The sequence below is a fragment of the Zingiber officinale genome, chromosome 3A, assembly GCF_018446385.1.
Source record: "Zingiber officinale cultivar Zhangliang chromosome 3A, Zo_v1.1, whole genome shotgun sequence".
In the NCBI taxonomy this organism is placed as follows: domain Eukaryota; kingdom Viridiplantae; phylum Streptophyta; class Magnoliopsida; order Zingiberales; family Zingiberaceae; genus Zingiber; species Zingiber officinale.
The window spans coordinates 25,184,022-25,208,528 of record NC_055990.1 but is presented as its reverse complement, the minus strand read 5'-3'; the positions used below and the strand labels follow the sequence as shown (position 1 = coordinate 25,208,528).

Below are 24,507 nucleotides of genomic sequence, written 5' to 3'. Positions count from 1 at the left end.
ATTGAATCATATCTTTTATAATAATTTTGAGCATAATGACCCTAATTGAAGCAAATCTGACAACGTCCTCGACCTCAACCCCCGCCTCTAAAACCTCCAAACTGATTTTGGTGACCATATTAGAGAGGAGGCTGATTATGTTGATCAAGTTGTGGAGCCTTGCTAATCATGTGTGCCGATAAAGATAGAGAACCTGACATCCTTTGAGATTGTATTTGTAGAAGCCTTTCATGAGAGGATAACATACCATGAAGCATTTTAAGTGACACTTGATCCATGCGAGTCGTCACACTGGGAACAAGCTATCATATTGAGGATCTAAATATGCAAGAACATGCATTAATAATTATGGATCAGAGACTGGATGTCCAATTGTAGCTAGGTTATTAGCAATAGTCTTGACTGATTGTATGTAGTCATTGATGGAGGCATCTCCTCGTCGTACAGACTGTAATTGCAAATGAAGCTGGAGAACTCGTGCTTGAGAGTGAGATGCAAAAGAATGATCAAGAGCTTCCCAAACCTGGCGCGAATTGTTAAGCCCAACGAGCATAGGAAGTATAGATTCAGTAATTGATGAAATTAACCAAGTCAATATTAATCGATCCTTCTTAAATCAAATAGTATAGGATGAATCATCTATTTGAGTTGGGGATAAACTACCATCAACATGACCAAGTAAATTATGAACACAAAGTAAAAGAAGAAATTATAATTTTCATAGTAAATAATTATCATGATCAAGTTTTACAGAGAAAGAAGGAACCATAGGAATTGAAAAAGAGGTATTTTGTGACGGTGAAGAGATTTCAGTAGACTCGAGAGAAGACATTTTTTTTTCTCGATTTTTTTCTCACTTTTCTTTTTTCTCGATTTTTTTATTCTCTCACTTTCTTTCTCACTTTTTTTTAATCCAACCGAATAGAAATCTTAAGAGCAAAATATGAAAGTGAACAGATACGCCAACCAAAATCCAATTTTTTTTCTTTTAATGCAGAGAATCGAAAACTGAACTAGTAGAAAAAAATTGTTATTGTAATTGTCAAAGTTCTCGAGGTTGTCGCACAAAACTGGCAAGAAAGAATGTTGGCAATGAGACTGCAAGATGTTGCTGGAGCACGTTGATCTTTGGGCTGCTCCAAGTTGCTGTTGTGCTCCAAGATGTACATGTTGTTATTGACTAATGTTGTAGAAATCTGGTGCTGGAAGAGGAATTAAAGAAGGAAGAAGCTAAATTTTGAGGGAAGATAAAGAAAAAGGAAGGATCATGACTCTGATACCATGTAGAAATCAATAGGTAGATAAAATAAAATAATATAAAATTTGTTAATAATCTTATTACTAAAACCAATAGGCTTATTATACAAATTGTCCAAAACAATAATGGAAAGATTAAATAAGACATACAATCATAATAATTATAAACATAGTAATATAATAGACTTAAATTTTTTTTTCCTATTTGATTCATATCGATTTTGATTGTATGTCAAATATAATAAATCCTAATTGATTGAAATCAATTAGAGATTATTTCCATTATTGTCATTAGGAGCACGCTGATTGGACGACCCTATGTCACGGTCTAGGCACCCGGAAGGGATCCAGGCACCCGGAATATCCTATAAAAATAACATTTGACCAACACCTAAAACACAACATTCCAAATGACTTATGCTCTTACGTGCTGCTTAGAAAACACTTCCACGACGCCCAAATGCTGCTCCGACGACTGAAGGTTTAGTTCTTCAAATCTGTAGATCATCGGTATATTTTATTTCAATTCTTCAAAAAGTTGTAAATTTTTACTTGTATTATTTCGAATTGATAGTGATTGCCCAATGAAAGCACTCTCACGTGCGGGCCTTGGAGTAGAAGTTATCACAAGCTCTGAACCAAGTAAAAGAAACATGTTAGCGATTGCTTTATTGTCTTTTCTTTTCTATCTCTATTTCGAAACGTGTTAGCAATTGCTTTATTGTCTTTTCTTTTCTATCTCTATTCCGTTGCGTCTTACTTGATTGTTTTTAAACGAACGTAAAAGCCACGAACGTTATTCACCCCTCCCCTTTAGCGCAACGATCCTACAACTTTTAGACATTCTCTATTTTTTCAGAAAATACTATCTATTTTTTTAGAAAATAGACATAGAAAATAAAAACCAAACATAATTTTTTAAAAACTCACGTTTTCAAAAAATAAAAATAAAAAACGCACGAACCAAACGCACCCTAAATACTTTAATTTCCTTCTTATTTTTCTTCTTTCTCCTCTCTTCCTCTTCTATTAATGAATATTTACTCATCCCATTCAAACATTGGAATAGCATAAAATTAAAACCTCACAAATATGTCAGAGCAGTCAATAATATCAAACTTAGAGAGATCAATTCGAACTAATAAAATTTTTTTATTGGTCATCAAAATAAATCAAAAAGTACTTGTGATGAATAACCTAGTAATCCAACGTTATTTAGTTATGTATTTTATTTAGAAAAAAAATCTTATAAATATATCATAAATACAAAATGAACCAAGAATATACAAAAATAACTAAACGTCTTCCACTACCAATAGACCCGCACTACCAATAAACCCGGAGCCAGACAATCAACGTTGAAGAAAAGTCCATGAGTTGATCAATGCAAATTTATCATCAATTGGCATGCCAAACTTGACCACTCAATTCACTCGCCTGGATGCGTGTCTTCTGGAGTTGCAGCTGAATGGGTAGGCTCTGCCGCTCTAATTCCACGGCATGGGTGGAAATAAAATAGACAAAAACAAGAAAAGAGGATAAAGTCAATACTTTTTTCTTCTCTACTTTACGTAATTTTTGGTTGTTTATTGTTATGTGAACTTTCTTCGAACAAATTCAAATTATAAATCAACAAGAATTCTCCAAGTTTAGTCCCTTCTAAAAAATAATTAATTATATGTACATTGCACAATTTCTCCGTTTCTTGTGCCACTTATTTATGTTTATAGAATTTATTTATTTGAAATTTGAATACTATTTTCTGTCAATTAATTGCAGAATTTGAATTCATCGAATTAGAAAAATAGTTAACAAATATACAATTTCACTTGTACACGGCGAATTTACCTAATTACATCCTTACTCGAGTCAATATAATATAATATACTAATAATATAATTAAATAATATTATAAATTAAATTCCGTAGGATGATTAGCAAATTTAAAAACTAATAAAAATTATATTACTTGATGCTACTTATAACTTTCGCCGGTTGAATTGATTGATACTTTTGAAAAACCAGTTCAACCGAAAGTCAAACAAAAGTTTTTCCACAGGGCGTATTTTCTCAGATGCGCATCTAACGATCGAATCCAACTGTTAGATCCAATCCACCTTCATGGATCAATGGTTGTTGGTAGGTCGTAAATAAGTCAAATCAAGATAAATTTCAAAATTGAATCTAAAATGAACTAAATTTTTAAAATAATTTAGATCCATTTGAACTTGATTTATTTAAATATTATTCAACTTTCAATTTAAATTTAGATATTATCAAACTCTAAATTTAAATTTATTTGATTATTTAATTTAAATTTTTTAAAATTTATTTAATATATTGATAAATTTTTTATTAATGAACATAATTTATATATATTATTCATGAATATTATTCATAAATTTTAATAAACTGAATATGTCCAAATTTATTTATTTAATTTAATAAATTATTTAAATTTACTAATTTAATCAATAAATATAAATAAATTTTTATCAAATCAAATATTAAATTTATTCAAGAACAATAAATAAGAAAATTTTATAAAATTAAATCCATCATTCTAAAAATTAATCAATATAAATTAGATAATGGCAATTATTATCTCCGGTCGAACCAAACAATCCGGTCTTGTTAATTAATTTAACAGGAGAATAAGATAAATTGAAAGTGGCTGCGGAGGAGATTTCGTTGGCATTCTTCCACAGAGAAAAATCTCGCCATAATTGAGAGGCCGATTGATCCTGAAGTCGTAGGTTCCCAATCCAAGTCCACGCCTCCTGTTAGATTCCTCTCACTGTTCGTCGGATGCGATTTTTTGATTCGCCAAGCGGAGCAACCCTAGCTCGAACTCTGTGATGGTTTGCAGGGAAGGTGTTTGACTAAATGCCACAGCGAGTTCGGTTTCTTCTTCAAGCATGCCTAGCTTGTTCGCCGTCCTCCTCTTCTTCTTCGGGCTCTTGGGCTTATCCTCCGCTGAAGGTTGCAACCAATCCTGTGGCAGCTACACAGCCCCCTACCCTTTCGGCTTCTCTGACGGATGCTCGATTCGCTTGAACTGCTCTGATTCCGCGGCTTCCCCCTTCCTCATCGGTGAATTCGCCGGTCGCAACCTTACCCAGGATGCTATCTGGGTCGACGTACCGCGTTCCTGCAGCCGCTCCGTGTCGGCCGCCGGGAGCCTGATAGGCCCAAACTTCGCCTTGACCAACCGGACCGCTCTCCTGCTTCGCAACTGCACGCGGTGGGACTCGGGGGGAAGCTGCCGCGCTGAGTCCGTGCTCATCGACGATTCATGCGGCAGGTACGAAAACACCACCTGCTTCCTCAACGCCACCCACGACATCATGAAGGATGTCAACGCCTCCAGCTGCGGCGTGTTCTTCGTCTCCGGGGTCACATACGGATCGCCGGTGATGTCGGTCGAGTTCAACACGGCGGAGCTGGCGTGGTGGCTGCCGGGGCCTTGCCTCTGCTCACCGGACGCGAGTATCGAGTCGGTACGGGTTCAGGGGCCCAGCTCGTCGGCCTGCCGGTGCAGGTGCCGTGAGGGATTTCAAGGGGACGGGTTTGTCGAAGGCAAAGGTTGTCAACGAGGTGGTTCTTTCTTCTCTTCTCTCTATTTTCTCTACGATATGAACCTTCTTCTGTTCTTGCATGATCCTTCTTCTGTTCTCGCATCTGATTGCTTTAAAGTATAAACAAAAAAGGAACAAAAAAAAAAATCATGGATAATGCTTGCTCCAAAACATGTGTGTGTATGCATGCCAGTAATTTACAATTCTACTAATAGCTTTTGCTGATCGGACTTTGCATTGTTAATCAATCTTCTCCCATCTCGACTTCTGTTATTGCCAAAATGCCTTAATAAGCATTTGCTAAGCACTAAGCAGAGGTGTTTATTTGCTTCAATAACCTTTCCAGGCAGAAAAATACATACTTGAGGTCGTGGGAACTGATGTCTCCATTTTGATTCTGCAATTTCAATTGATAGTTGTTCATGCTTTATTTAACCATTTGCAGCAAATTTGTTGTAATAACTAAGAACTAAGATCAAATTTTGATTGCGAGTCCGTGATACAAAGAAGAATTATCTTTATTTTCCGAGTGTAAACATGGATAATTCTACTGTTTCAGTGTCCAATTCCAATCAAAAGTGCAATCCTACAAAGTTTGTGACAGGGGACTGTGGTGGATCTACCGGCAAATATCGCACTCTTGTTGGTGGTAATTTTCCTTGTTTCTGCTAGCTTATGTAGTATTGTGTTACTGATTGTGTTAGATTATATTGATGCAACTCGCGTTAATTTCAGGAATTGCTGGAGCTTCCACGACGGCGGCTCTTGTCCTCGTCTGCTGCTGGCTCCGGCGGCGCACTTCCCTGACGCGGAAGCACGAGAGCATGCGCCGCCTCTTCTCGGAGGCTTCCCGCACCGTCCCGCTTTACTCCTACAAGGACATAGAGAAGGCCACCGACGGCTTCTCCCCTGACCGCATCCTCGGCACCGGCGCCTACGGCACCGTTTACTCCGGCTATCTCGGCAGCACTGGACGCCAGGTCGCCGTCAAGCGCATCAAGAACCGAGACGGCGACACCGTTGAGCAGGTCATGAACGAGATCAAGCTGCTGTCATCGGTGAGCCACCCCAACCTGGTTATCCTCCTCGGCTGCTGCGTGGAGCAGAGTCACGAGGGGCTCATCCTGGTGTACGAGTACATGGCCTGCGGCACGCTGGCGCAGCACCTGCAGCGCGAGCGCGGTTCCCCCCTCCCCTGGACCGTCCGCCTTGACATCGCCGTCGACACCGCCAAGGCCATCGCCTACCTCCATTCCGCCGTCCGTCCCCCCATCTTCCACCGTGACATCAAGTCCAGCAACATCCTCCTCGACAGTGCTTTCCATTCCAAGGTCGCCGACTTCGGCCTCTCCCGCATGGGCCTCGCCGATTCCGCCACATTCCACTCCCACATCTCCACCGCACCGCAGGGGACGCCGGGCTACGTCGACCCGCAGTACCACCAGAACTGCCACCTCTCCGACAAGAGCGACGTCTACAGCTTCGGCGTCGTGCTCATGGAGATCATCACCGGGATGAAGGCCGTCGACTTGGGGCGGCCGCAGAGCGAGGTCAACCTGGCGGCGCTCGCCGTCGACCGCATCCGCCGCGGCCGTGTCGACGAAATCTTGGACCCGTTCCTGGAGCCGCACCGCGACGCATGGACGCTGGCCTCGGTGCACAAGGTGGCGGAACTGGCGTTCCGGTGCCTGGCCTTCCACCGGGACATGCGGCCGTCGATGACGGAGGTGGTGGACGAGCTGGAGCAGATCAAGCTCAGCGGGTGGGCCCCTACGGAGGACCTCACGTTCCTGTCGACGGCCTCGTCGTTCTGCTCTTCGCCAGCGAGCAGCATGGCGGAGAGGACGTCACAGGCGTCGTGCAAGACCCGGAGGCTGGTGCTTGTGAAGAGCATGGTCGACGAAGTCAACGTGGAGTCTCCGATGTCGGTGCAGGATCCGTGGTTGAGCGAACAAGGCTCGCCGTCGGCGCACAGCTTGTTGGGCAACGTAGTACATTAAATTAATATGCTATATATTTTCTTCATGTACATATTGTGCAACCACTCAATGTAAAATAGTAACAATACAAAATTAAAGAAATTAATGAGAAATAATTAGCTTGTAGATGAAGATGGCATATTCATGTTGTTTACAATCATGACATAGTAGATAACAGTCCCCGGATAGTACAGTTGAGGGCAAAGGTTCAGGGATCTTTGGAGTGTCATTTTCTGAAGTTAACGTCTCGATTATGCGTTTTTAACTGTGTATCTATCTATATTTATCTCCCTTGTGGGATCAGTTCTAAAGAGGCTGTTTGATGTGATGATTCCATGCGACATAGTAGATAACAGTACGAGAAAACGAAAAAAAAAAAAATCAAATCATGACATAGTAGATAAAACTACCAGCATATGATGGGAAATGTATCAGTGAGAAGCAAATAGCATAGGCAATTTTTTTGAGCAGTTAGTTTTTTTAGTCAACAGGGAATAGTTAATCATACTCACAGAGGAAAGTATGGGAGGCTTGGAGGCGAGAAGAGGGCACTTGTCACTTGTGGACTTCCGGTTCGAAGATGAACCGGATCTCCCGTTCTGATTCAACCTCATGTACCGCTCGACCGGATCGAGATGTTATTGGGTCGCGAGACCAGCTTCTCCTCCGGCTTCACTATCCTTTGCGAGGGCACTCGTGTGGATCTGGTGATGGATCCACTGATGACGGGACAGAGCTCTCCGTCGGAAGCAGTACGGATTTAGGCGTTCTCCAGGAGGAGGCATTCCACCTCGTCGGCGGCATCGCGGAGGAGAGAAGCAGATGTCGTAGCTAGCGCTCGATCATCTGCGGAAAGGTAGAAGCGACACTCGCTGGCTGATTGCCAATGGAGATCTGAGAAAGGAAGATAGACGCGGAGCCAGAAGCAGGTAGCAGAGGGGAGAAGTGGAAGGAGTATTCCGAAGGCATGGAGGACGGGTAGGAGAGATTACCGTCACTGCTCACTGCTGAAGCAAGAAAGAGAAAGAGATCGGCGATCTGGAAAGAGAACGGCGCAGACGTGGGCTTGAAGAGGCCGCAGTTGCCATTGCTGGAAGAAGCAAACTCGTGTTGCAAATCTCTGTTTGACAGTCTCCAGAAAAACGCCCTAAACGATAGATGGTCAAGAACAAATTACTAAGATCCGAAGCAAACGAAGTGGATCTGAAAATTAAGATGAAAAAAGAAGATTGAGAGAAAGTTCGTATTACCGAGAGCTCGAATCCTGACGGAGTAAAAGCTGGAAGCAGAGGCGCCCTCGCCTTCTCTAGGTGCAAAGGCTCCGACAACCGGTTCAAGTAGCAGACTGGGTATTTATAGCGGACGATGTGGCGAGTGGGAACACTGAGGAGACCAAGGTCGACCGATCTCCCTACTGAAATGGCCAAACCGTCGGCTAACGCGTAGTTACGTAGCCAGGTGTTATTTCTCCATTTGACTCACCCCAAAATCAAAATTTGAATTTCTTTTATCTTTTTTTAGAACATCCAAACCGATGGGGCTCTGGATAATGCATCCTCAAGCTTTTATTTATAAAGTAAAAAAACAAAAATAAATATTATTGTTTACCATTTTTTTTTCTTTGTCTAAAATTTGAAGATATAAAACCAAAAAACATAAAAAACCTAAAAGGTCGAATTTTTATTAAAATCTGACAATAAAGGAAATGAAATTTGTTGTCAGTAAGTTTGTCCTAAATAAACCAATGCATTTATCAAATTATCACAGTAATAAAAAGACAAGAAAATCATTATCAAAGTACAATTAATTAGAAACAGGGGGCACAATAAATACAATTATAAATTTCCCCCCTTCCCTCACATGTTAACTCAACAATCCTTAAAACATTTTCAAGGTGATCGGGGCTTAATTCTTCGAACAAGCCCCAGTATTGTTTTAACCCGACTAAGTCATAGACACACCCATGAGTCCTAATTGATTCCATTTTGTTTGGGTGAAATTACAACCCTAATCGATTAACCTTGCCATGCAAAACATAGGCAATGATGGATCCTAAAACAAATACACTGATGAAAAGAGTAAACAGCAGACACCAAAAACCAATAACTAGAACTTTAAAGTTTTCGTCGTCTTTGCAAGTAGAGATTCCCAAAGCGACGAATCCACCATGGCACTGTATCACCAAAACCGGTGCACTGGCCCTCACTTTCCTCGCTGCTAAACAGAGTCTGGTCCAAGCAGTCGAGTGCTGCTCCGCATGCTTCATTGTAGGACTGGCATGCAGAGTGGCACACCCGAAGCCTATTATCTCCATCCTTATCGCAACGTTGGATAGAAATCTACGACACAAAATGAGTAAAGATTGGAACCGGTTGTACTCAGCTGGTAAAGTGATGTCAAATCGATGATTCGAACAAACAACTCATAAATGCACAATGTAAAGTCGAACTGAATTCCAAAAATCTAACGAAAGTTATGAGAAGAACACAAATAGAAGAGTTTTGAAGCAATACTTGATAAAAGCTAGGGAATCCATGTAAGAACTTGCTAAACTGCACGTAAGGTTATAAACAACCAATATACAATTGAAAGAAATAAGAAAATAATTAGGCACAAAAAACATACCCAGCAGGCGAGTCGCTTGGCTGCTGCAGCACAGTAGCTGTTGTCAAGGATGCTAAAGAGTGAGTGAATGCTGGGCATCAAGCGGTTGTAGTTTGGCATTACAACGGCAGCTTCCAGCTGCTGCAGTATGCTCAGCTCACTTGGTGCACAGTGTTGCCCAAATACATCCTGAACTAGTACGTCACCACAGAGAGAAAGGCTAGGCAGCAACGATGAGCTATTCTGGCAAGTATAGCCGGCGTAATCAGAGCAGCGGAATTCACACACACCATTGTCGCATACTCCTCCATGGCGACTGCACTGCTCATCACATACAGCTGCAAAATTCGGATGAGCAATTTAGCACATCGTTTTGTTTGACAAGATGGCGTTACATTACTAATGTGCAGAAATAGAAAAATAAATTAAGTATATCGGAAGTGAATATGAAGAGGGGATTCCATAAAGTACCAGTAGAGCAATCGATGCCAGTCTGACCATTTTCGCATTCACAGATCCCATTTGGATGGCAGGTACCATGTCCACTACAGTTTCCTGGACATGATCCTGTGGAAAGACAAACATTCCTCGATAATTACTAACAAGAAACTTTTCCTTACTACAAATCCAAGCCCAAAGTATTTGGCAATGATTATGTTGCTGATGAAGGATAAATGTCATTAAGTAAAGACACCACAAATAGATTAAAAATAATTAAGCTGCTAAATCATGTTAACTCACTTTCACCGCAATTCTCGCCATGAAAACCAAGAAAGCAATGGCACTGCCCATTAATGCAATCACCATTAAAACTACAATAACCAGGACATGGGCTGTTTACAGACATAGGTACGCCACGGCACAACTCATGATAGGGTGGGCATATCAACTCACCTGCAGCATCAAACGCTTATATGAGAGGAAGGTCTGCATATATCTCATATTAAGTGTTTTTTAAATGACCGAGAACTTACCACTAAATCCTTGGAACTGAACAGGACCACCAGCCTGTAGGCATGCCTTCCAAATACCATCCACAGCAACCTATATAATAGATATAAGATAAAATTAAGATCTAATCTACAACAGATTGCTAAGCCATCTGTAAGCAAAGTCCACAAATTAGATTAAATTTATTGCACAAAGAATTAAAAGAGGGATATGAGAAGGAAAGAAATACGAAATTGCAACACTAAAGCTGGTTTTATGATGAAATATCATCAGAGCAAGAAAATGATTCAAATTTGTCCATGTCAATATAAAAACTGATTCAGCTAGATTCAGAATAACTTTACCAGAAAGGAAGAAATAGATAAATGACCACCCACCATGGTTTAGCCACTTTATCCTTTTACTTTTATACAGAAAAAGAAGCTTCTGCAGAATTGCTAAGGAATAATCCAACTCAAAACAATACTATGATTGAACAAGGCAAAACAACATAATATGCCAAAAAGGCTATATATTTATCATGGGCTTCAAACTGATAAACGTTACACCTTGAATCAAAGAGAATAATAATGCTATCTTGCTAATATTCATGAAATCCAACAAAAGGATTTAACATGAATGCCAATTACCTCTAGTGTGTTATTTGCACATCTATGTTGATAACAACCATTTCCCTGAGTCATAGATCCCCTAACAAAGCCTGTGCGTACCAATGATGAAGCCATGCACCTTCACGGACAATTAGCATGTTAGAATAAGATCAAGAACTTAATTTTGCCTTAAGTTTGTCTTCAAATTGCTTCATGTATGGGTTTTGTTTGTTCCACAAACCTTGTTATTATTCTATTGAAGTTAGTGCTAAATTTTAGTCTCACCTTGAGTTACTTCCTCGAGCCTCGCCCAACATTCTATCAGGAGCACGTGCACTACTAGTGTCTGTGCAAGAACCGTCAGAATAGGCAACAAAATATGTGCAATAGTCTGCCAATGATGATTGACCACCTGAATATGAGTAAATATTATAAGAAATTCAATCAGACAAAAGCTCATATCTATACCCCATATGAAGGTAACAAAGAATGATTTTAGTTGTTATCATAAACTATAGATTATGAGCCTGGGTGCACTAAAGCAAATCATACTCAAGGATAGACAATTATAGTTCATTCAATATCTTTTTCTTTTTTTTTTGTTGAATCTATTAAAAAATGAAGAAGGAAATCCATTTCAGGCTAGAGAAGAAATGGATTATTTGCCTATTTTTACCTTTGAACCATTCATCAATCATTCCTTATTGTTGTATTTAAAGTCCCTTCCCTATTCTAAATATTACACACTTGATCTACAGAATAACTCAGCTTATACAATTCTTGGTTATTCCTCTAACACTGGAAAACACCACAAGTTCTGCGAATTGAACGCGGTCAACACGCCAAAACCAACTTTCTATGTCAAATCATTGAGCTGATCATTGCTCACAAAGCTTAAAAATTGACCGAGAAAAACAGAAGGTAGAGAGAAATTGCTACAGGTTTTGCAATATGTAATAGCTAATGCCAAAGTGCCATGTCAAAATGGAAGACCTTGGAACAACAAATATGACAACAATGATAGTGGTATAGAACCCAGATAAATATGAATATTGTCACGACAAAATGTGCAGACTTAAAGAGAAGTTATATTCTGGGAATGAAATGAAGATACAAAGAGGCTGTGTTTCAACTTTAACGATCAGACACTAACTAGAATCCAAGCTTACCTTTATTAGCTTGTGGAAAATATTGAGCCCATTTAGGCAAATCTCCATTATAACTTACAATAGGACAATATCCTTCAGCCTCCCTGTTGTATGTACAGCCAGACAACTGAGTTGTGTTACATTGGTATGCCCCCTTCCAATGATTGCAAGGAGACGTAATAAACTCAGTTCCTTGATTCCTACCCCAATCAAGGCGCTCAGCTATGCTATAATTAGCCTGGTACCATCCACTATCCTCTAATAAAGCCAAGGTCATTTCTGAAACCACAGATCTTGTATCGACGGATCCTGTCATAATTTCATTCATCAAAAGTCTTTTCTCCCAATGAGAACCTGATCATGAAACACACATCAGTTAGTCATAATGGAAAGGAAATTAGTTGAACTTTCAATATGGCAATTTAACTAGATGTTTTTTTTATTCAAAAGAAATTACCTGATGTACCACGACCACCTCCATCTTCTAACTCTAAGCCAGTAAAATTTTCAGAAAATGCCTACCAAACAATAATAAGCATCAAGCCAATAAAAAATGCAATCTCAAGTTTCAATGCTAAACTAATTATCATAGTCCAAATACATAATGAATATAACAGTTTGGTGCAACTTACCCCATAATGGTATCTAGCATGCATAACAACTCGGGGCAGGGCAATACGTGTAACCGCACGACCAAGCTTCTCATCCATAACTTGCACAGTGACCTGAAAGGATAGTTACAGAGACAAAAAAAAAAAAAGTAGTCAGAAGCTATGTATAAGGTAACAGGAGGAATAAGTTGTGATGACAAACTGCAAATTGATACCTGGCTACGCCTTCTCTTTCGTTCATCATGGAAATGTGCAAAGGCATGAGGGTCAAAACCTAAAACATGCATCACCTTTGAAGAAAAATGTCCTTCAGTTGCCACCAAGCATAATGAAAGAAGGCAGTAATAGAAGTAGCAGAATTGTAAAGCATTTACTAACCTCGTGTATCAATGTGGCTGAAAGCAATGTTTCAGCCTCAGCTGTTAAATGACGAGGAGCGACATTTACATGACCTACAAATCATTGAAGGATAAACTTAATTGGTATATATGGCAGTAATAGCAGGTAAACTTTCATTAACTTCCAGCAAATATGGTAGAAAAAAGCACCAGCAATAGCACGCCCCCATTGATCTCGCTCACATGCCACTGCCCATGCAAGAGTGTTGCCAGTTGTGGGTCTAGTTGTTACCAAGAGAACTAGGTCTGTGCCAGCAACACCATCTGCATGGCGTAGAGAAATTATAGCAAAAAATAAAAGATTTGAGTACTGGAGTAACAATCTCTAGAGAAATTATATAGAAAAAGATAAAATATTTGAGTACTGGAATAACAATCTATAGAGCAATTATATAGCAGAAAACAAAAGATTTGAATGATGGAGTAACAATCTATAGCAGAGCCGAAAACAATCCAGAAATGAGGGCACCTTCAACATATTCATGTGGAAGTTGCACACCGCCATCCTGCCCACATGCAGAATATCCACTTAATCTCAAGTTCCCCTTAACAGGTTCGACTGCTAAAGCTCTTCTGAACCACTCTGCTGTTTGTCCTAGTGCCTGATCAGCATTTATAAAGGAATTATTTTTTAAAAAAATTATGAATGGAAAAGGAATAGAAATAGCATGGTGGAGACAGTAAACATCAGAACAAAGAAGTCAAGTAATTCACCCTATCAAACTTAGCAACAGACAAAGATCTAGGCATCTCAAATGAGTACAAACAACATACCAATGATGTGCATTTTGTTTAATACAGACTAAGAACCAATATGCTATAATCCATACCTTCTTAAGACGCTGCTTCTTATCTTCCCCTGAAATATCTTCCAATGTGCAGTTGTACCAACAATCTGCAAATACTGGCCTATCTCCATTAGGGGTGCACACAGAGCTTCTTGGAACTGATGTTGTAGAAGGTTCACCAAGCTGAAATAACACCAAGACCAGAGAATGGTTCATGCTTATAAAATACAGGAACTCATTGTCCATAATTGAGCGATTTATTTTACTTTAACAGATTACCTTCACAAGATCTCCAACATTTAAGCAATCCCTATCATAAGAATGACCCACAGCATCATAATTTAAATATATCCTGATAGGCTGTTTTGAATCCTTTTGTAATGTAGGTGGTTTAGACACCTGAAGCAAAGCTCTTCTACCACTATGTTGTGATCTTGAGAAACTATGTTCATGGTAAACTTGTGGAGTAACTGAGTACTCTTTTCGACCAGGGCGGCGCCTCTGATGAAGTATCTCATCATGGATGCATGAGTGCATGAGATAAGCATCTCCCTCCACAGTTTCCAAATTTTGCCGAAGATATGGATAATTATTATGGGATTCTGCACTAGTTCTTCCAAAACTCACCAGAAGGAAAAATATCTAGAAAGAACAAAAGAAACCAAAATTTTCAATCTTTACTGAATTCTGCTAAGAGTTTCGTACACCACAACATTAAAAAGTGACAACATTGCATCATGAAATAGCAACCAATGATGAAATTAAAGAGACAAAAGTACCGTGATCTGAGTAAAACTCAGTATAATAGCATTGCTTGCACTAGGTCGGCATAACATCATTTTGCTCGCGCTTCACAATTTTAGGGTAATCTAGGACATAGAAGAGAGGAAGATATTAAGCTCCCCTCGTCAGGAGAGGTTCTAGTAAATCCAAGATGACAGCCTCCACACTCTCGATCCTCAAATGACTTGGAATTACTCTACTATGAGATCTATCCATAAAAGCAGTAAACCCTAAACCACGAGCAGCCCTCACCAAGCTTCCCACTCCCCTAAAAATTACGATCATGAAACATCACGCTTGCACAGAAAATCTTCGCACCCGCAACAACAAAAACCCTGAAAAATAAAAATAATAAATAAATAAATAAATAAATAAATAAATAAACATTCTGACCACCGAAATAAGAACCGGCAAGGAAAATGCGATTCGCGACGATCCCCTAAGAAGAAGTGACGCTTTACCCCCATCTATCGCGCTCTAAAATGAGATTCAATATTTTGTTCCATTCGCCTCTCTAGGGGATGAAGGTCCCGCCACCGAGAGAGGTTTGACTCTGCCTACCCAATCTGGCCAAAAGGAGCTAGCTCGTTCCCCTCCTCGCCTCCTTGTCAAGTGCAGACGCCGGCCGAGGCAAGAGATCTCGCATTCAGCGGCCAACACCGGCAGATCCAGGAGCCACCTGGGTAGGCGACTCGTCAGGGAGGCGATGGAGACCGTAGCCGGAAGCACGGAGAGGCGAGAAGTCTAATGCGAAACGAGAGAGAAAGAGGAAGAAAGAAAGGGTCGCCGACGCGCCGCTGCACTGATTTTTTTTAACGGAACAAATTTTATTTTTTTTAATAAAAAACACAAAAATAAAATTTTAAAACAAATATTTTGCACTAATTTACGTTGTGAAAGCCACTACACCAGACTGATATTACGAAAGTACCATCATCAGGGGATATGGATAATTGGATCCGGACGTCAGATTATTTCATTTTGACCCCTGTAATTTATTATTTAACCATTTTATCTTAACTTTATTTCGTTTGAAGACTTCAAATCAGACCGTGTCTCATATCATTTATATTATTTAAAATAATATAAATATGATTACGATTTGCTTGAGGTAGAATTTAGATGGATATTAGTTGAATAAACTTGATGATCAAATTTTCTAATTCAAATGATTTCTCTTTTTTTTTTCTTCAGTTTGAAAGGTAAAATTAAGTCAGAATAATTGGGGGTTGGAAATGTCAAAATGTTATTATTTATCTTTTAACGAGCCTTAATTGTTAAAAATGCATAATTCGCTAGTGGTTGGCTCGTTCAACGGTCAAACAAACGGTCATTGTTATTAATATATCATCAACTGCTACATTTAATTATGCTTTGTCAAAAGCGGTTCATCCAGTTCAAAGAGAGAAATTAAAGGACCAACGAAATTCTATCACTTTGTGACATAAAAACGAATATACTTGTCCCAGCGCTTTCACCAATTTATCTTAAGATTAACACGAAAAAAGTAAATTACTATTAACCTTTAAAATAGTGACTAGTACATAAAAATAAAATTCTATCACTTATTGCCCAATGAAAGGGACACCAAATCCATTATGTAAATTTCCAATGTCTCACACAGTTAATTCCATAGCTATTTGTAGAAAATAAACCAAGACACTGAATATATCATATTTCTCTCAACTTCATCGAAAATCAACCCTTCATTTTAGGACTCCACGTGTGATAACCAACTCAACCAAACTCGGAGGGTTATTATGCCTATGTCCCTTGCAACCGTCACTCTCATCAACATAAATAATAAATAATAAAAAATAAAAACTACAAACATCTTAAAAATTACACATACTATTTTACGGCTATTTTACACAAAATAAAAGGACCTCATACACTCTTAAATTGCAAAGAGCCCGCGAACAAAGTTCCTCTTGTAAATAAATGCAAAGTTGGAAGGCAAAGCTGTTCCTTTGCCTTAAGAAATGAGATCCTTGAAAAACAATAATAAAAATGGTAATAATAGAAAAAACAACCCAAGTTCTAAAATCTTGCAGAGATTGCAAGAATCCTTGTTTGAGTAGTACAAGGAATTCAAGGGACACCTTGAGATGGCGGGCAAGGTTTGGTATTTAATTTGCCACAATCCCAAACCTCCCCCACAGAATCAAAACAATTAGTTTTTCTTAAATTCAAAAAAATCACTAATATATATATTTTTTAAAAAGAACATGTTTCCTAATCAATGCAAGATTAGTTGGAGAACAGGTCATGGTGTTCAAATTTTAAATATAAAAAAGGAAAAAAGCTAACTAATCCTTTATTTTATAACAGGCATGTCTCATGACTCCACAAATGCGCTGGGTGATTAAAGACTGATTAATTATAATTATTATGCAAGAATAGCAAATGGAGCAAAGTTTGTCCTGGTGTGGTCCTAGGGATGAAATTTTATAATAAAATATAAACAAATTAGACTAGTTGCGTCAGCCTCTTATTGAAATGTTGTTATTATTTAAATCAACCATATACTTTTGTAGCAAAAGAAAAGGAAAAAAAAATATTACACCCCACAGTTTGTCCTTAGATTAGGTGAAGAAAAAGTAAACCAATCAACTAATAAATCAACCATGCACTAAATCATATAAGCAGTATCAATCTGGTTAAAATACAGTGGCTTTGCTAAGGCAGAGAGAGTAAGACCCAACTTGTTGCTTCATATCCCATGGTTTATCCTTCCCAAACTTAATTAAATAAGCAAAAACTCCCACAAGTCTCGTATCAATGAGCCAGAAGAAGAACGCGTATACAGAACATTAGCAGCCTACAAAGTCACTAAACTTATGGCGATTGCTAAACTTACGACGATTACATTCCTCACACCGCCAAGACAATTAGATTTGGCCATCCACTAAACAATGAAGGATGTTACAAACACAGGACATACAAGAAGACAGCACGTGTTTGACTATATGAAAGACTCGTTAGTAACGGGCAGTAGAAGAAAGCAGCACTTGTTTGTGCAGTGCCATTTGCTAAGGTTCGAAATTGTGTATGTGCACTGAGATTTCAGTTGTGGTTTAGCCCCTCTCGTGCCGTGAAACGTTATTGAAAGTCACTATATTTAGTTAACAGCTAGGAAGTCACCTTTTGAGCTTGCTTTGTACCAGGCTGAGGAGGAAATCAGTGAATATGTGTTCATAGCCAGACATTTTACTATAGCCTGCAAAGTTTGCACAATGGAAATAATTCACTGACAAGAAGAAAAACAATAAAAAGGGGGAGTTAAGAAAAGGTTGGATTATCAACTAATTGATACGGGTATTCCAAAGATGCAGCTGTTTTGTGGTTGGGCAAAATATGGCAAAATAATGATAGAAACTATTTCAAACTCTATCGTTTTGACATACAAATTCTAGTTCAATGGTTATATTTAGACACCATAGACTTAAAGAAACACCACATACAGAAACCTTGATCCAACAGAGGATAATAGAAAATGGCAAGGACAAGTGTAATATTCAACTTAACCACTAATCTAAAACATATATCCATCCATTATTTTATTCCAAATGGAAATACACAAAACACGTATATAAATAAAAAATTATCGATTATAAGTTCAGATTTTCCCCTGAAATTAATGACTCTACTAATTTAAGCCGGAAGGAATAGAAAAATAGATTATCGTCCAATAGCCACCTTGTCTATGCACTCTTTTTGACTTTATCCAGCCTCCGAGGATATGGTGCAGTGGCAGGATATTCAAGTTGTCACCCAGACATCCGCGATTTGATCCTCAAGTATGAGACATTTGCAAAAAAAAATTTCTCCAAATGGGACGCGCAATCAAGGTATATTGGACTTCTAGGCTGTTCGTCACAAGTGTTTTCCGATTTTAGATGGCCGATGGAAAAATTTAATAGGACCGGGTCGGTCACTCAGGGTAGCTGGGTTTATTATTTTTTTTTCTTTTTGACTTTATATGCTCAGGTCAGGAACCAAAAAAGACAAAACAAATAGTGAACACCTACAGGACTAAAGGTAGTTCTAGATCTTTGTTCTTATAAAAGAGACTCTAAAAATACCTACTTCTCTTGAACTATTTTATTTTCAAAATATTCTGATTCAAATTTTCATTTCCACAAAAAAGAAGGAAATTGAAAAGAAAATTTTAAAATATTTGCCGACTTTTTGATGTCATTGCACACAAAAAGTTTTATTTTACACAGAAGATGCTCGATTCTCACAAAAATAAGAAGAAAAAAAATGATCGTAACAAAGATGGAAATATAAAATCAAACAATACACAAGTTTTAACCACACAAGGCCAAGATTTTCAAACTAACCATTTACAAGACAAGCATATCATATTTGCTGATCTCTACAACTGAACCAGTAAAAGGAAAGACCAAACTACCAATGTTAGAGAAAAACCAAAATAAGTAGGATATACTTACCAGGAAAATAATTGATATCAATGACATAAAATCGGCCTTTAGTTCCATGCTCTCTAATTATATCTATATTGAATAATCGAAGACCCTACAGGCAATAAACACAAAGGGAAACTTATACAAATCTACTAATTAATTGGATAATGCATACAAATAGCAAATCCTCTCACCAGTCTATGACGGAGCTCCCTACATAGGTTCTCAAGCAAAGGTCTTGGAGGAAGTTCTACACAGCAGTAGTATAGAAACAAATCATCTCCATCGCATTGTACTACATACTATTAGTCAATTGAAAATTAATCACACATTAAATGGTTGAATTAATCTTACCAGCAACACCAGGGTCCAATTCTGCGTCATCTGCAGATGCAGCAGCACAAGAAACTCTTGGAAACTGAAAGACACCAGTGTTGTTTAATGGTTCACACTTATTAACATCAGGAAGGGAAAACCGACGAACGACCTTTATTGTCTCCCCAACGATATAGACCTTAAAGAGGACCCCACCTATAACAGTGGGAAAATAAATTGAGTGAATTGAAAATGGAAGCCTGGCAAATTGAGAGTCAAAAACAAATTACCATGGTTAACAAATTCTTGGAGAACCAAAGGAGGGTCAAGTTTTGACAAGGAAACTTCGTCATAGGCAAGTGATAGTTCATGTGATTTTGCACTTCCATCGGCTACTAAAGGTTTGACAACTGCAAAAACAAACACCATAACACAACGAAGAAGATACAGCCCAAGTTAAAAAGTAGACATGCAAGTTAGCTGTCCAAATGTTCCTAATTCACTACACATCACAAAAGGTTAAATTGTCCTTACTCAAATTTGCATGGATGGACAACAATTGCTAAAAAAAGAGTTACATCATTTTGAAGTCATGCAGCAAGGTTTACTAGAGAATTAGAGACATGCACTGAGAGTGAAGTCACACCCAAGGATGGCAAAAAGATTGTACAAGATGGAATTTATGTTTATTGTTCATTTCAGGGACTAAATTGTCTCAAGGTCAACGGTACGAAGCCCATTGTTAAATGAAAGTTTCATTCATTTGATACCTAGAGCATCCAAATCAATTTACTAATCTTAAACATGGTATATGCTTACATCAGAAGTAGACAATCAGAGACTGACATCAAACATCTAATAGAGCAAATTTTAACTTCCTATTAAACTAAGGAGACAGTGTTTCTTCTTGGACTAGATATAAGGTCCCATTGCCTTCTATATACAGTCCTATCCATCTAATTACGGCTAAGAGAAATATCCATTTTTAAGAAAATCGTTCAAATGCTACTTTATTGTGTCAATTCTTCATTTTGAATCATCTTTATGAGATATGTCACATTGCTAACCCATGCTGGTTTTTTAAAACAATATAACACTAGATGGGATAAAGTGGCATTGCTATTGAACATCAAGGAATCCCATTCCTTCCTTCCAACATCAATTGCAAACATTTTTGTGCATAAAGGATGATTGCTAAGATAGTGAAAAAAGGTACCAGAGAGTTTACCTAATGGTAGACTTAGCCCAGCCTTGTTAACAGCATCTGGAATTGATGAAGGATCTTTTGTGATGATAAGTTGCCTAGGAATGCCAACTTTGCCTACAATTATTATTCAAACAAGATACCATTATAGTTCTATCATTTTTGAGTCTTCACAATTGGAAGATTGTTTTATACATGAGAATACTTCATGGTGAATAATGGGCAATAATTTCAAGAAGATGGTAAGCAAACCAGAGTATAGAGAATTAAATAAATGACTGAACAGCTAATGAACAGAAATGTATTGAAGCAGAGTATAAATGTTTCAAATTACTCTCATGAAGGACATGGAATATGGGAAGTTGTTAATTTGATCCAAAATAATATTTTTGTGACCATGCAACTTAGTTTTAGCATGATGCATAGCAGAATTACCATAGCAATCCGACAGATTCAGATCAGCCACATCCTGGAGCATCGATTGGCGATTACGCAAATGTTTTATTGCAGCTGGTGGATCAAGTACAGTAACCTCTGGATGTTTTTCCCAGTAATCCTTCAAAGATTAATAGAATCAAGAAGTAAAAAAAATATAATTTTTTTGACACCACAAATTCAAAAGACGAAAGTTGACAATTATTCTCAAAGAGAGAAGATGCATAACATAATCACCAAGGGTATTTTCAGAGAGTCAATTGCCAAGCGTGTAGGACACAAATTATGAAAACTTCAGCAATTAAAATTGGGACATAGACAAAATCTCAATGGGAGTTTTTTTTCTCCACCAACAGTAACAATTTATTATAGTTGTAAATGTAAAATATTCAAGTAAATTTCTGTGAAAGGTTCAGGTCAATATGTTTGGGATACAAGACCAAAACTCTGCAAAAGAGAAATGCACAACTTAGACAAAAGAATCTTGAATCATTGCAAAACTAGAGTATAATTGAGGGTATTGCTACTTGTATCAGATGGATCTTAGCCATGGAGCCATCCGTATACCAGAACTACAAGAGTACAGACACTAAAAAGATGGCTTTCCAAAACTCTTTCCACAAAGGTCGGATCTTAGTTCAATAATTAGATTCTAGATGCACCACAAATTAGGTCACCTATAAATTAAAAGATGATATAGTTTTTATGAAGATGAAGTACAATTTCCTAGTGTAGCATCCACCACCAACCTCACAATCATTAATCAGATGGAGAGTACCCCCTAGCCAATTTGGCGGTCGGCTATAAGCTGACCTCGTGATTTACCTCCCTTCACATAATTTGGGAACGGACTGTGAGGGGCACCTGAGATGAGCGTAATCATCTTTTTGCTACAATTAATCAGATGGAGAGAGAGCAAATTTTGTAAGTAATTCAAGAGATGGGCAAACCTTTTAGGTTTACCATTGAGCAATACTTCAATTTTGATGAATAAATTAAGTTCTAGCATGGTGCAGAATCTATGTACCCTTCTGAATAGCTGAATTGATCAAGTGATAGTATACTGATTACTGATTATAGAGAAGTTCTGAAACTTAGAAGGTGACTACTAACCTCTAGGAGTTGTTGCCACTCTTTTCCAGTCAACTACACAAATATTAAAAACAGAAGATTATCAGCTCCGGTCCCACCATGTGGAAAATCAATACAAAAGAGTCAGGACCATTAGTTTGTTCACATATTTTCACAAATACCAATTAGTCACCACACAACAATATCTAGCATTCAACAACTTCAATCCCTAAGATGGAAATAGTCGTTGCCTGTTAAAATTTAAAATGATTGAAATTGTTGTCCATGGGAGACGCCTAACCTTGTGGAGAACAATGTCAAAAGGACCTTGATTTCCAAGTGGTTGGCAGTGGTCAATGGCAACAAATATAATTCCCTTCTTCCTGCATCACATATCAGAAAATCTCCTCAGATTATTTTTTTTTTCAACTTTTCAGAGTCCTGAGATATCTGGCTTTGATAAATAAACTGATATTTTCTTGCTCGACATTTTTTTATGGAACGAACCAGGGTAGACATAAATGTCAGCAAATAAAGCGTTTTAAAAGTCAATAACAGAAGGAAACGTCAGAGTTCGTTGGTAGCATAGTCCACGCCATTAAAAAAAATATAAGCATTCTATTCTATGTTTTCTCAAAAACCAATAGTTGACAATATAGTAATATGATACTATTCTTCTCAAGGCTCAAGAGTTCCTCAATGAAATGATGATGTCCTTTTGACCGTTTTCTGAGACAAATGGCTGAGCTGCATTGCATGCGCAGGAGAATCTTCTGATTTAGGGAACCAAAGATTCCGGATATCACCACGTCAGACATACCAGCTTAGATAAATGCATGAATCAAGCTACTGTTGAAAATAAGGCAAATGGAGTCCTGCTGTGAAAGCTTGCAAGAATCAATGCCAGTTTTCTTTGGAAAAGGACGCTGGTGATTTATGAACTTCCCCAATTATCCTCTTAACCAGCAGTCGGATTCGATAAGAACATCGACTAAATAAGTAAATATATTAGAAGTCAACAGTAAATATATATATAAAGAAAATAAACTAATAAAGGAACAGAGAATCAATCGGAAACTAGCTTTTTATTAAAAAAGATAAGCACGCTAAATAAAAATGAAGAAAAAAACATAAGAATTCGGAAACAGAAAAGATGGAGAATCTTTAACTCACGATCGCTCTCATTTTAAATTCAATAGAAACAAGCGCATAGTTGTATCTTTAGAATCTAAAACGAAAGTCCATTTGATACTCGATAGACTCATCACAAATCCAGTGTCCCACCACCTTCACTAGCAGTGACCCGGCTGATCAGACGAAAACCCCCGAAGTCTCAAACACCAATTTCTGGCGTGGAGAACTCACCTCGCCAATCCTTCCAGCTTAGGCTGCAAAAAACTCTTGACCTTCTTCGACGTCAGAGCGTACCCCACGACAAGCTTCTGCGACGGCGGAGGCGCGAGCAACGTAAGGGGAACCCTCTCTTCGGCTTCCTCCTCCTCCTCCTCCTCATGTCGGATGCACGAGACTTCTCCGTTCAACCTCATCGACCAAAAGCACACGAACAAAACCCTAGAACCCACCACAGTCCTCGAATGATCAAAAGATGGCAACGGAACGACGCGGTGGTTTCAATTCGGGGAAGGCTGCGAGATTGGTCGAACAGGCAACGATCGAGCCAGCGAGGGGAGCAAGAAAAGTCCGGGAGCAATCCAAAGAGGAAGTAGCCGGAAAGGAAGCAGAGCGGCAGAGCGAGCGAGGGATGAGGGAGGCTCGATCGGCGGCATTTGTAGCAGAGCTCAATCGGGAATAAATTCCATAAATGATGCAATTACCAAAATGGGAAACACGTTTCCTTGTATTTACGAAACCAACACAGTTCAAATCAACCGTCCCTACCGACGTGACCATTGACGCCTGACGGGGCGGGCCCCTCTTTGATTGGACGGTATCTCTGTCGAAAGCATTAGCTTAAAATACCTCCTTTGTATTATTGGTTCACCGGTCCTGGGCTTCTGGTAATATTAAAAATGTATTTGTCAGGAATCAAAAATAACTTTACTTTGGCAGGGAGTTGACTTGTGGTAAACACATGCTATTTGCTTTGGCTGACGAAGACATTGATGGGCAACAACAGGACATCCATTGAACCTAATAAAGAAGCACAGTGAGCGGTTCGCCTCTGTCGTTTTCAACCTTTTGACGTTGCTCCGATCTTGTGTGGAGTACGTCAAGATACAGATGTGCTAATGCTATTACTACTACTAATGACGATGACGAAGATATCTCCGCGTGTAACCTTTATCGATAATTATCTAGTATATATATTTAAGATGGAATACGACGATAAAGAGGAATTTATATT

At 38.5% G+C, this 24,507-nt stretch overlaps 2 protein-coding genes and 1 pseudogene across 3 annotated transcripts; 1 reads left to right on the top strand and 2 right to left on the bottom strand.

The window, feature by feature from the left end:
- Window positions 1–4,175: 4,175 nt before the first annotated feature.
- Window positions 4,176–6,928, top strand: LOC122050274 (wall-associated receptor kinase-like 14). The gene is made up of 3 exons (XM_042611194.1): window positions 4,176–4,854; window positions 5,395–5,484; window positions 5,571–6,928. Exons 1-3 carry the CDS (start codon window positions 4,176–4,178, stop codon window positions 6,833–6,835), a joined length of 2,034 nt encoding a protein of 677 aa, XP_042467128.1. The 3' UTR covers window positions 6,836–6,928.
- Window positions 6,929–8,563: 1,635 nt separating this feature from the next.
- LOC122051478 lies at window positions 8,564–15,507 on the bottom strand (annotated as a pseudogene).
- A 1,794-nt stretch (window positions 15,508–17,301) lies between these two features.
- Window positions 17,302–23,936, bottom strand: LOC122051477 (inositol-tetrakisphosphate 1-kinase 1-like). 2 transcript variants are annotated; one of them, XM_042612634.1, is made up of 11 exons: window positions 23,508–23,936; window positions 22,444–22,525; window positions 22,185–22,217; window positions 21,072–21,192; window positions 20,661–20,753; window positions 19,723–19,842; window positions 19,605–19,648; window positions 19,472–19,535; window positions 19,312–19,367; window positions 19,145–19,229; window positions 17,302–17,907 (listed from the first exon to the last, which is right to left on the bottom strand). In XM_042612634.1, the coding sequence occupies exons 1-11, from the start codon at window positions 23,687–23,689 to the stop codon at window positions 17,828–17,830; spliced, it is 960 nt and encodes a 319-aa protein (XP_042468568.1). In that variant the 5' UTR covers window positions 23,690–23,936; the 3' UTR covers window positions 17,302–17,827. The 2 variants fall into 2 exon arrangements, with proteins under 2 accessions (XP_042468568.1, XP_042468567.1); XM_042612633.1 differs by having other exon boundaries at window positions 19,472–19,648; window positions 23,508–23,934.
- Between the last annotated feature and the right edge of the window lie 571 nt (window positions 23,937–24,507).